Source organism: Eretmochelys imbricata, chromosome 1 (genome assembly GCF_965152235.1).
Source record: "Eretmochelys imbricata isolate rEreImb1 chromosome 1, rEreImb1.hap1, whole genome shotgun sequence".
Lineage (NCBI taxonomy): Eukaryota > Metazoa > Chordata > Testudines > Cheloniidae > Eretmochelys > Eretmochelys imbricata.
The window spans coordinates 141,590,712-141,604,345 of record NC_135572.1 but is presented as its reverse complement, the minus strand read 5'-3'; the positions used below and the strand labels follow the sequence as shown (position 1 = coordinate 141,604,345).

Genomic DNA, 13,634 nt, shown 5'->3' with positions numbered 1-13,634 from the left:
AGCCAGAAGAGTTCCCAAAAGTCACCTACTACAGGACAGGCCTAACAAAGAAAATAACAGAACGCCACTAGCCGTCACCTTCAGCCCCCAACTAAAACCCCTCCAATGCATTATTAAGGATCTACAACCTATCCTGAAGGATGACCCATCACTCTCACAAATCTTGGGAGACAGGCCAGTCCTTGCCTACAGACAGCCCCCCAACCTGAAGCAAATACTCACCAACAACCACATACCACACAACAGAACCACTAGCCCAGGAACCTATCCTTGCAACAAAGCCCGTTGCCAACTGTGCCCACATATCTATTCAGGGGACACCATCAAAGGGCCTAATAACATCAGCCACACTATCAGAGGCTCGTTCACCTGCACATCCACCAATGTGATATATGCCATCATGTGCCAGCAATGCCCCTCTGCCATGTACATTGGTCAAACTGGACAGTCTCTACGTAAAAGAATAAATGGACACAAATCAGATGTCAAGAATTATAACATTCATAAACCAGTCGGAGAACACTTCAATCTCTCTGGTCACGCAATCACAGACATGAAGGTCGCTATCTTACAACAAAAAAAACTTCAAATCCAGACTCCAGCGAGAAACTGCTGAATTGGAATTCATTTGCAAATTGGATACTATTAATTTAGGCTTAAATAGAGACTGGGAGTGGCTAAGTCATTATGCAAGGTAGCCTATTTCCCCTTGTTTTTTTCTACCCCCCCCCCGGCCCCCGACGTTCTGGTTAAACTTGGATTTATGCTGGAAATGGCCCACCTTGATTATCATGCACATTGTAAGGAGAGTGGTCAGTTTGGATGAGCTATTGCCAGCAGGAGAGTGAGTTTGTGTGTGTGTGTGTGTGTGTGTGTTTTGAAAAAAGGGGGTGGGGGGGGTGAGAGAATCTGTATTTGTGCTGGAAATGGCCCACCTTGATTTTCATACACATTGTGAGGAGAGTGGTCACTTTGGATAAGCTATTACCAGCAGGAGAGTGGGTTTGGGAGGGGGGGTGCGCGGAGGGTGAGAAAACCTGGATTTGTGCTGGAAATGGCCCAACTTGATGATCACTTTAGATAAGCTATTACCAGAAGGAGAGTGGGGTGGGAGGAGGTATTGTTTCATGGTCTCTGTGTATATAATGTCTTCTGCAGTTTCCACAGTATGCATCCGATGAAGTGAGCTGTAGCTCACGAAAGCTCATGCTCAAATAAATTGGTTAGTCTCTAAGGTGCCACAAGTACTCCTTTTCTTCATGCTTATTGAATACATGTTATAAAGTATAATATGTATGTACTGTGCTGCTTTTTTCATTTCCTGACGAATCACAATGCTCCACCAGGGAAGCTCACAGCAGGAACTACTGATGCAGAAGAAGCTACAAAAATTCTGGCAGAGAAAAGACGGCAGGCTCGTCTGCTGAAAGAACAAGAAGAACAGGAGAGACAGGAGAGAGAAGAGCGGGAAAGGTATTTGCTGTCTTTTTTTTTTTTTTTTAAGAAGAAAACCGTGGTGGTCGTCATTAGCACCCCGACATGTAAGGTCAGTGGCCCATTATAAAAAAAGTACTGTACAAATGGAACGCTGACAGACCCTGTTCGTTGGTGGGCGGGATCAAACCTGGGACCTCTGGAGCTTAGTGCAGGAGCCTCTAAAGCCAACTGACTCCTAGCTAAGGCTATAGAGCAGAGCCTCTGTCTCTTTCTTGTTCTTTCTCTTTCTCTTTCTCTTCCTTCTTCCTCCTTCCCCCCCGCCCCCGCTAGATGGCACAGAACACCACACCTAGGGGGTGTGTGGGTTACACAAACACATAGTAATAGAGAGAATCCCTAAGAGCTTATCTGTTATGGGAGCTCAGTACTTTTGAAAATCAAGCCAGCTACTCAGGAGCCTAAACTTAGGCCCTCATGTTTTTAAAAATTTGACTTAAATAACTAATTACTCAAGTCTTTTTATATCGAGTGCAATAGAAACGTGTGTTTTTATCCCTGTAGAAGGCCGGTGGCTTCTCACTCTTTCCCCACTTTACCCTCCCACACATCTAAAGTGTCTATCCTTCTGGCCCTAGAGGACTGAATGGAATTTAATTCAGAGCTTGTCTTTGCTCCTTCACAATTGATAGGAGTCCCTGTCCCATATCACAGTGTAGTACTAGATCCTTTCCCTCACCTCTCTTTCCCTGTGGCTAAGGGAGTATGAAGATACTGCAGTGCTCTCAGCTCATTCTAGCCTGAACTGATAGTTTTATTCACAGATCAACTACCATGCAGTCCACTCCTACCTCCTGCTTCCTTACTGAGCTGTTAAGCACCCCGTGGTCCCTAGGCTGCCTGGCTAAAATTGCACCGGGGAGAGAGAGCTCCAAGGACAGCCATGGAGCCCAAGGACCATGAGAGGCTTAGCACTGTATGGAAGGGTTAGCTTCCAACTATACTGACCTCCTTAAGGTTTTATGTGTACAGATGCAACGTAGTGTGCAATCTCTCCTGTTAAGTGCCTCAAACTTTATACATGTAAAATTTGAAGTGCTGAGGCACTAAACTTGGCTGATTTTTTTAAGCCAGTTTACTTGTAAAAGTACAAAACTTTAAGTAATTCAAAAGCTAGGAGTTTTACCCCCTAGTCCAGGTGCTCTGTGGGGCTAATAGACATGAGCTTCCGTACTCCTGACCCCCTTAGCTCTCATGAGGTCATGTTTCTGACCTCGTGTCATGAGGTATTGTTTCTGGACACATGCACTCATGAATTGAGCAGGACACACAAGTGAATTAAAACAGAAACAGGGATGGATTTAAGCAGCAGGCCACAACTTTATTGACTTAACACTGGGGAAGGGCATTGTGTGTGTCCCACCCATCATACCACACATTTAACTCAGCAGTTGCTGGTCTCACATCATATAATCAATAGCTGGGGAGAGAACCTGCTCAGACTACCCTACGACATAGCCCACTTCTGAATCTCTCACCCTCTCCCCCCAAGGGGATTAGATGATACTGAAGGTTTGGTCTGCAAAGATTTTAGATCTTCCCTTTTCCCAGAGATGCAAGGGCCACCAGCAAAATCCCAGGTGTCTCTTACCTCAGGAAGCTGGCTCTTTTAGCCTTTCACCACACTGGACACCAGCTGAAAATTGTGACAAACTAACCGTTCCTATAAATTGCTAATATTAAAATTCCAAATCCTATTTCTTTTAATCTAACTCCATGATGCTGTGAGGTGGGTGAAAAGATTGAACCACTGGGCCTCAGTCAGTTTGGCCCAATGGGAAAAATTCTTTCCTGATCCCAAAATGGGACCTGTCAGACCCTCAGCATCGCAAATACACAGCTTAGAAAGCTTATGAAGGAGGCATTGTCAGGTATGTGCTTTCCCTTCCTTCTGGGGCTGTCTCACTATTTTCACCAAGGGAGGGCATTTGTATGTTCAAAAATAACTGTATTCCTCAGGTGGACTGGAGTGAGGTGAGCCTATCATAAGGCAAAAGTGGGAATAAGGGTCCTTTTAACTACTCAGAGCTTGAAAAATGTTAGTTCTACATACTGTAGTTGAAATTACAAACACATTTCTTGTTCTGTCCCACTTTAGTCACATCAATGTTCAAAGGGAAATGTTATCCCTGCAAAACATTAGATGGGGTGAAAATAAGGCTTAGAATGGAAGCTTGGTTGCAACTTGAACTATGGAGTTGTGGCCAGTCCCTCCATTGTGTCAGAGCCCATTCCATACAAATGTATGTAGAAGCATATATTCGCAGCCAAATTGCATTCTGTACATACAGTGTATGCATTCTGTGCGCCTTTGAGTTCTGTGTTAAATGAAGTGCAACAGGTGCTGCATTTTTAAATGTGTTTTTGAAGGCTAGAGAGAGAGGAGCTGAAAAGAAAGGCAGAAGAAGAGAGAATTCACCTAGAAGAAGAAGCTCGTAAGAGAGAGGAGGAAAGAAGGCGTGAAGAGGAAGAGGCTAGGAGAAAAGCAGAAGAGGATGCCAGAAGGAGAGCTGAGGAAGAAAAAATGCTAAAAGAAAAGCAAGAAAAAGAACTGCAGGCCAAGCTTGAAAAACAGGTACAAGATACCTCTTGGAAGAATTCCTGTTAAAGGAGCAGAAATCTAAAATACAATCTGCCTACAGGCAATGGGCCTGATTTTCAGATGAGAACAGCAACTCCAGCTGAATCACTGGAAACTTGGTGTGCTCATCATTTCAGAAAATTGGGGCCCCATCTTTATTTATGAACGTTATAAAAAGCTACTAGTGTGGAAAAGTTATTGAAGACCACTTAATAGCTTAGAGTCCATTGCTTCTCAGATGAGGTGGAAAGCAGAGGGACACTGTAGTGAAGATAAAATGTAATCTAGAAATTTCTTCAGTGATTCCTTTTAAAATGGAACATGCAGTTTAATGAAACTGAAAACTCTTCCTCTTCCTCTTTTGTAAGATGCTTGCTGACGGAGATATGCCAATAATGCATACCTGGCAGGCTATGCAAGATTTTATAGAATCTGATAACTTGTCTAAAATAAATAACGCTCTACCTTAACTTACACATTTTAATTAGAGAGAAGAAGCTGAAGCAAAGGCCCGAGAGGCAGCTGAACACATGCGGCTGGAAAGGGAACAAATTATGCAGCAGATTGAGCAAGAAAGACTGGAGAGAAAGAAGGTAGATGTTCATCTCCAATTTAAAAGAACTAGTACCTTTGTTATTTTATATACATAAATCCAGAAACCTGCCCCAAAATATCCGAAGCAAACATTCAGTTGAGTAGGCAGAGTTCACGGGTTGTTGGTTTTTTTTAAACCTAATCCATATTAACTGGATTTTAACATATTAACATATTTTAACATATTAACATATTTCAACCTGGAGAAACATGTACCTCAGAGTTTGTAGCAAACTTATTAGTTGTTTTTTTATTATTATTTTTAATTCATAAATATTATGGCGGTGCCTACATGTCCACTGAGAATGGGGCCCAATTGTTCTAGGCACTGTATAAACAAAGTATTGGAGTGTTCCTGCCCTGAGGAGCGTACAAGACAAAGGGTAGGAGAATGGGTATAAATGGACAAGACAAAGGGTAGGAGAAGAGGGTATAACATACAAGCGTAGTGGTGGTTACCACTCAAATTTATAAGTCACAGAAAGTTAAAAACAGTTATAGGGGTGTGTTTGCGTTAAATAAACATGCAGTTTTTAATTGAGAAAGTGGATTTGAACTCTGCAGAAAAAAAGAGTATGTTATCCAGTTGGAAAAAGCATTCTCCTCCCACCCTACTCTGAGAGGATGGAGGAGCAACAGCAGAGCCACTCCGTCCACTACTGCAGCTGTTTCCCTCATGTAAGGAAATGGCTGGTGGTTTTATGTAACTCCATATCCACACCCTGCAAAGCATCCATGTAGTGCGTAGTCACACTGCATGCCTGTGGGTGGCCGGACAGAATTTCCCCCAGATTTGTAGAAATCTTTGTCTTTAGCTTAGTTAAGAGATGCCTGGAAAGGTGTTATAAAAGCCTTCCCTTTTGTGTGTTTTCTTTCAGTTTCATTCCAAATTATTAGTCTTGGAGGGTGGAGGGGTTTAACTTTAGTAGGGTCAACCACTTGTACATTGGAACACAAGAACTAGAAGTGATGTCTTTAAATCTAAAATAGTTTACTTTAAGTATATAACTCTCTGGGCAAAGACATAATGCATTTGATGAATTAACAAGAAGAAAAAATGGATTTTACAGCTGTATCTGACACATTTCTGGCAGGAGTAACTTTACATGTTTTGTTCTCCCCTGCCCCCAAAATAAACAAAATTGGTACAACTATATAATAGTGTTTCATTTTAAATAGCAAATGGATTGCAATACTAGAGGACTACTGCTGACTTTGTGGTCTGAAGAAGCAGTAGTTAGACACTTGAGCAATTAGTATTCAGCTGACAAATTTTTCATTCAGGAACTGGGCACAGGGAGCTCATAATCACAAACCTTTTTATTTATTTTTTATCTACTAATTTGCACCTGGTGAGAAATTCAGTTTGTTGGAATTGTGATTGCATAGAGAGGTCCCTTCTCTTCTTCCCCTCTTCTTCTCTGGGTACATCTACACTGCAATAAAAATCCCACAGCACCGAGTCTTAGAACCTGGATGAATTGACTTGGGTTCGCAGGGACTTGGGCTGCAGGGCCGGAAATTACAGTGTATGCCTTCGGGCTGGAGCTCATCCTCTGAGACTCACCCCCCCCCCTTTTGGGGTCTTAGAGCCTGGGGTCCTGCCTGAGCTCAAACACCGGCACTGCCATTTTTAGCCATGTAAATCCAATTCAGCTAACCTAGGCCAGCCACAACCATGCTGCAGGTCTTTTATTGCAGTGTAGATGTACCTTCTGTCATCTTTTTCCTTTCTAGTGAGGGCAGAGATAGGTTTGTGACACCAGAGTTAAATCAACCTTTCCTGCTACCCATTACCAATCCCATGAGTCCTCTCTCCCAGCTACATAGCATGTCTGCCTTGTAACCTTCTGATGTGATTGATTTACATTGCTTTCTAGCGAATAGATGAAATAATGAAGAGAACAAGAAAGAGTGAAACACCAGAAGTAAAGGTATGGAACAGAGTGCCCGCCCCCACCCCACACCCCACTCCCCAGATATTTCCCGTGTGGGTTGCAGAGGAGGAGCACTGTAGGGTTGCTCCCTGCAGAATAAATGCTTTGACTAGAAATGCTCTATTCGTATTCTTTCAATACATTTTAGAATTAAGAGCCACTATAGTCGTGGCAGCACCGTGAGGTCAGTACTACGCTCTGAGGCAGTGGAGGGGGTGAGCCGTATATATTGTTCAGAACTGTAGTGCTGAGAATTGGTATCTTTGTGACTTTTGCCTATGCAATGAACCTTCTCCATTTTGATGATGTTCAGTTAATCGGTCATAGAGCTCTTGTGCTCCTCCATGTTAATTCTGATCACGGGGCAGGATTAACAGCAGAGGTCTGATGATGCACTTAATGGACAGAGGTAAAGTATTAGACTCTCACTTCAGACTTTTACTTCATAAAATGTTCTTTTAGTTTTCTTTAAAAAGACAAAACCAGAAAAATCCTCTCTCCCTTCCACATTTCTCTAAAAGCTACCAGACATTAGGCATATGAGGGGAGGAACAAATGGGAGTCATGACTCCTTTAAGGGTTTCCCTCCTTTGCACTGAGGAGGCAGAAGGGGGACCTCATCTGAGCCAGGGGAGGACTGGAAATGGCACAGGTGGGCCACTAATCCATGGGCGCCTTGGGGAGGGAGGAGGTTTTTGAGTGCAATCCCTGACCAGTAAGGGGTTGTGCCACGATCTGCCCAGTGACCCTGTGTGCCTGCAAGCATGTCCTGAGTATCTATGTGGTAAGCAGCCCTGGTTCAGCAACTGACTCCAACTGCCTGCTTGTTTCACCACAGCCACACACTGGTCTCTAGCAGCCTTGGTTACTGCTAGCCAAGTGACCCTAACACACCCCCAGTCCCAAATTTCTCCAAAACTGTCTACCCTGAAGTGTCCTGCCTTCTTCTGGAACACTCAGAGAAATAATATAGTTCGTTTGCTCATTCAAAGAGACAAAAGCCGATTAGAGCTTTTTACCTTAACTGGAGTAAATACACCCTTCCCTTCAAGCATACCACTGAGGAGTTGTTGGGTTTTTTTTTGTAAAAATAAAACAAGGGTATTAACAAAAAGGCATAGGTTAAGTGAGAGCAAGTAGAAGGAATAAAGACAGAAAGGGTTACGGACAAAAGTAAAAATACGCTTTTTAGTGGCTAAGACTTAACTCAACAAGCTACAGCCTTTGTTTGAGGTAGATTTCTTACCAATCTTTTTCTTTCCAGCCACGCCTGACTTTCTCTCAGTCAGGACTTTCCACAGAAGTAAAAGGTGCTGGTTTCCTTTGTCTTCCTGGGTGACAGATCTTTGCAGAAGCAGGTTTCTCACTTGTATTCAGTTCCCAGAAACTTCAACCCCCTTGGTTAAAGGACCTGTCTTTGTCAGCTTGCAAGAGCTCTGGCCCCTTGCGTCTGCCTAGTGATGGATGCCATGATGGCTTCTTCCTCTTGCTTTATATTATTTTCCCAAACTCACTCTTTTGTCCCCAGACCCAGGATTAAGTCATGCTGTTCTTCCCTTCCTGGGGACTTCCCATCCCCCTGCTGATTCATATGTAAAATGGTGCTTCCATTATTTTTGGTCACACCTTGCTTAATGTCATTGGAGACAGAAAGATAGCTGACTTCTCACCTGTCTGGGAGAAGCCTGTTTTTCCCTGCTTTTGGTTACAGACTTTAAAGCATAATGTCCTTAAGTGTCCATATTTTCTCAGGTTTCAGAGTAACAGCCGTGTTAGTCTGTATTCACAAAAAGAAAAGGAGTACTTGTGGCACCTTAGAGACTTACCAATTTATTTGAGCATAAGCTTTCGTGAGCTACAGCTCACTTCATCGGATGCATACTGTGGAAAGTGTAGAAGATCTTATTATATACACATAAAGAATTGCTTTATGTGTATATAATAAGATCTTCTACACTTTCCACAGTATGCATCCGATGAAGTGAGCTGCTACACTTTCCACAGTATGCATCCGATGAAGTGAGCTGTAGCTCACGAAAGCTTATGCTCAAATAAATTGGTTAGTCTCTAAGGTGCCACAAGTACTCCTTTTCATATTTTCTCACAGAGTGTTAATACATACATTTCACAATGATATTAATCACCAGTGTGTCATCAGCGTTCAGAAAAGAACTTCCTCTGTACACTTTGCTAATACAGTAATATTGTGTACAGTCAGTTGATTCTGTTACCTGCCATTTGAAGTTCAGATCCCTTCAGGGGCAGTCTCCCCCATATCCTAGGTTGGTGGCCTTTTTAAATCTTTTATGTAAATGTGCCTTCATTGTCTCTGCCTGATGACCAGGTGGGTCAGACAAACAAATGCACATTCTTTTGCCTACAGCAATCTGTGCTTATGCATTGCTTGCCAAACACATTTTTGAGAACATAATTCCAGCACATATCCATAACTCTTTGTACACACTCCATGCATACATCATGCAAAAATATTAATGATCAGTGAGTTACTAGTTTTCAAATGATATATTGCATGCCACTTTTTGGGTATATAACATGACAACAGTGTGTGAGGTGTAGTGAGTATGTCAGGCCTGACGAGTTGCTGACAGAGTAGTGAACCACCCGTGGGCCTTTGTGTCACAAAGGTATTTATTAGGGCTGTCGATTAATTACAGTTAACTCATGCAATTAACTCAATAAATTAATAGCGATTTAAAAAATTAATCACCGTTTTAATCGCACTGGTAAACAATAGAATACCAACTGAAATTTAATAAATATTTTGAATGTTTTTCTACGTTTTCAAATATATTGATTTCAGTTACAACACAGCATACAAAGTGTACAGTGTTCACTTTGTATTATTTTTATTACAAATATTTGCACTGTAAAAATGATAAAAGAAATTTTATTTTTCAATTCACCTGATACAAGTACCATAATGCAATCTCTTTACCGTGAAAGTGCAACTTACAAATGTAGGTTTTTTTAGTTACATAACTGTATTCAAAAACAAAACAATGTAAAACTTTATAGCCTACAAGTCCACTCAGGCCTGCTTCTTGTTCAGCCAATCGCGAAGAGAAACAAGTTTGTTTACATTTACTGGAGAAAATGCTGCCCTCTTCTTATTTACAATGTCACCGGAAAGTGAGAACAGGCATTCGCGTGGCACTTTTGTAGCTTGCATTGCAAGGTATTTGCGTACTAGATATGCTAAACTTGTGTATGCCCCTTCATGCTTCGGCCACCATTCAAGAGGACATGCTTCCATGCTGATGACACTTGTTAAAAAAAAAATGCATTAATTAAATTTGTGACTGAACTCCTTGGGGGAGAATTGTATGTCTCCTGCTTTGTGTTTTACCTGCATTCTGCCATATGTTTCATGTTATAGCAGTCTTGGATGATGACCCAGCATGTTCTTCATTTTAAGAACACTTTCACTGCAGATTTGACAAAACGCAGGGAAGGTACCAGAGAAATCCTTAAAGATTTCTAAGGATAGCTACAGCACTTGACCCAAGGTTTAAGAATCTGAAGTGCCTTCCAAAATCTGAGAGAGACGAGGTGTGGAGCATGCCTTCAGAAGTCTTAAAAGAGCAACACTCCGATGCGGAAACTACGGAACCCAAACTACCAAAAAAGAAAATCAACCTTCTGCTGTTGGCATCTGACTCAGATGATGAAAATGAACATGCATTGGTCTGCATTGCTTTGGATTGGATGATTGAATTGGATGATGAGCAGAACCCATCGTCAGCATGGACGCATGTCCTCGGGAGTGACAGCTGAAGCATGAAGGGGCATATGAATCTTTAGTGCATCTGGCACGTAAATATCTTGCAATGCTGGCTACAACAGTGCCATGCGAACACCAGTGCTCAGTTTCAGATGACATTGTAAACAAGAAGCGGGCAGCATTATTTTCTGTAAATGTAAACAAACTTGTTTGCCTGAGCGATTGGCTGAACAAGAAGTAGGACTGAGTGGACTTGTAGGTTCTGAAGTTTTACATTGTTTTGTTTTTGAGCGCAGTCATGTAACAAAAAAAATCTATATTTGTAAGTTGCTCTTTCACGATAAAGAGATTGCACTACAGTACTTGTTGTAAGTGAATTGAAAAATACAAGTTTTTATTTTTACAGTGCAAATATTTATAATAAAAAATAAATAGAAAGTGAAAATTGTACACTTTGTATTGTGTGTTGTAACTGAAATCAATATATTTGAAAATGTGGAAAACATCCAAAAATATTTATATAAATGGTATTCTATTATTGTTTAACAGTGCGATTCATCACAATTCATTTTTTTAATCTCTTGACAGCCCATGTATTTATATTTCTTTCCCAGGAACAGCAGCTCTCACCCATGTATCATAGTAAGACTGGGTTTTATTGTCTGTGGTGAACATTACACCAGCTGCTTTTTGCGGGGACTGGGAAGGAGTTTCTCTCACGGCCAGAGTGGCTGAGACGGAGTGGGGTTTTTTGAAGCTCAGGGACCTGGTGGGGCAGGTCAGGAGGAAAGGTTCAAGTTGTCGGAGCTTAGTAGGTATCCAGTGGAGTTACTCATTGCATGGAGGATCCGGTCCCCTGAGGTACCAGTTGGAAGTGGATGTATGGGAAGGGCATCTCCTGGGGAACTGGGGCTCCTACCTTCTGGTATAGCAGGGAGACAACCTTGTATCCCCACCCCTTCTTAACCTTCATAGGAGAGAAGGGCAGTGAGGACCCAGCAATGAGCTGGGGCCAGGCAGAAAGTCCAGAGTGCTGTTGGCAGCCCTCACAGATCGGTGGGAATTATTAAGGAAAGAATGACCAGCACCATACAATCCTTGCCAGGTATTTCCAAAATGAGTTAAAAAAATTGTGGCCTAATTTAAACTACATCCCTTGCATCTTGTCTGTCTTCAACCCCCATTCTCCTGGCCATGCAGGAATTCCCCGTCCATCTCAGTCAACTTTCTGACCCCCTTCTGGCACTGTCCTATCCCGTCCACTCCCCTACCACCATCACTTGAGCCTCTGCTTTTCCCTTTATGTCTTCCTTACACACCTTGTGCCTCTGTATCCCAAAGAGGGAACTGAAGATAATTTCATGAGGCCATGTGTACTCTTAGAGTAACTACTCTGGCAGTGTTGGGAATACTTCTACGATAGATGCAGCCTACAGATCAAATTCTGTGTTTTGTAGTTTTTGCTATGTGCTTGAATGTAATTGAGGACAAACATTCTAGGAACAATTGTTTCTTAACCAGCAGAGATTTTTAAATGTTCTGAGTCCAGTCAATTCCTTGAATCTTGGAACCTTGCATCTAATGTAGTTAAAACATTATTTGGTTACAGAAGGACGAGCCAAAACTGGAGATACCATCCACTTTGACTATGGAAAAGCAACCAAAAACTCTTATTCTCAGTCAAACAGGTAAAAGCCTTTCATTTTTGTTTTGACCAATATGCAGTGTTGTTAACTTGAAAACAAAAATCCATAACCTCAGATAGTGCTGTATTGTCATAGATGCTGTGTTTTCTTTCAGAAAAGGAACAAATACATTTGTGTAAATATGTTAAACATAAGAAAATAGAACATCTTTTGCTTACCAAAGCATGGTAAATGTAGAAGCAGGAGACAACTATCCTGAGGGGTAATATTCTACTCCACAGCATGTCCCAGATAGCATTTATATAAAAGTTATTCTAGCCTGCAGATTTCTGTTTGTTCATTGTAGTCTACATTCCTGTTCTGTAGATTCTCTAGAAATATTCTCCCCTACAGCCAAGTTTGACATGCTTTTTCAACATTTTTTTTAAAATACAGTCCCTTTTGCATTTAATTTGGTTTGATAAGAGCACATATATATATATATATATATAAAAGAATGATAAATGAAAAATGTGTAAATAGTGAAGTGTCACTTTTCTGCATTTTTTTCCCCTTCTCTACGGCTTCTCTGTGCATGTTGTAAAAGATAATATATTATCTTGTTTCTTTTTCAAATTGTCCTACAATAGCAGGGTGATTGACAAGATAATATGATGGGTCACTTTCATCTCTAATTTTTATGACTCAAATAATTTTGTGATTTTTAAATATAAACACTGCTACTGTCATATTTCCTAATGATGTTCTTTTATAGAAATTAATGGACTGACAGCCTGCCAGGAGAGTAAAGGCTTAGGATGTGCTGCTGCTGAAACACTTTCTCGAGATATATTTTCTAATGGACTTAAGTCAGTTACGGGGCTTATTCAGCTGGATGCCATTGATGGGAAATCTAACAGCATGGATGATTCAACAGATGAGGTTCAGTCTATGGATGTGAGGTACACGTCACATGAAACACACAACTTTTAAGTAACTGTTCAGAAAACCAAAACCAACCCACCAAAATATATGCAGTTCTCTCATTTCATTTGTTAATCTGTCTATCTCTCTGCACAGCCCAACCCCAAATATGGACTCCTGTGTAACTACTCTTTGTATGTTCTGACTAGTAGTATGCTCTCAAGAAATAAATGCACTTTCAGATCTAAGGATAATTACAATCTCTTATCTCACTCTCATATCCTGCAAAATAATTAAGCTTTTCCATTGTTCTCACTTGCCAAGTGCACACAAACATGCCCAAACATTTTGGATTGTCCATAGAGTTCACATGCTGTATTGCTGTGAAAATGGGTATTCCAATATCAGATTTTGTTTTGTACCAGAACTATAAAACAGTGGCATATAAGTCATTGTGTTGTACAAATAATGCTGCAGGTTAGAATTTCAACATACACATTTTCAATTATTTTAATCTTAAATCTTTTAATTCATGTTAATATAACAAATATTTGGCAACAAGTAAACAGTATGAAGTAAGCAAGTAAACAAGCATTACAGGATCGTGAGTGAAAGACTCCTATTGTACAGTGTGTGCAACAAGGGAATTGAAATTTTAAGATTGCTTGGAGCCATAGTCCTGAATTCCTTGATTTTAGTAAAATTTCATATTTAATATTGCATTAATCTAGTTTGTT

At 41.0% G+C, this 13,634-nt stretch overlaps 1 protein-coding gene across 1 annotated transcript in view; it reads left to right on the top strand.

Moving 5' to 3' along the window:
• MAP7D2 (MAP7 domain containing 2) overlaps positions 1-13,634 on the top strand; it is a 131,325-nt gene that overhangs the window by 113,878 nt on the left and 3,813 nt on the right. Inside the window, exons 11-16 of the mRNA XM_077807187.1 lie at positions 1,347-1,473; positions 3,865-4,069; positions 4,564-4,668; positions 6,550-6,603; positions 11,958-12,036; positions 12,749-12,935. Of these exons, the coding sequence (XP_077663313.1) occupies positions 1,347-1,473; positions 3,865-4,069; positions 4,564-4,668; positions 6,550-6,603; positions 11,958-12,036; positions 12,749-12,935 (757 nt within the window). The remainder of the gene's footprint in view (positions 1-1,346; positions 1,474-3,864; positions 4,070-4,563; positions 4,669-6,549; positions 6,604-11,957; positions 12,037-12,748; positions 12,936-13,634) is intronic.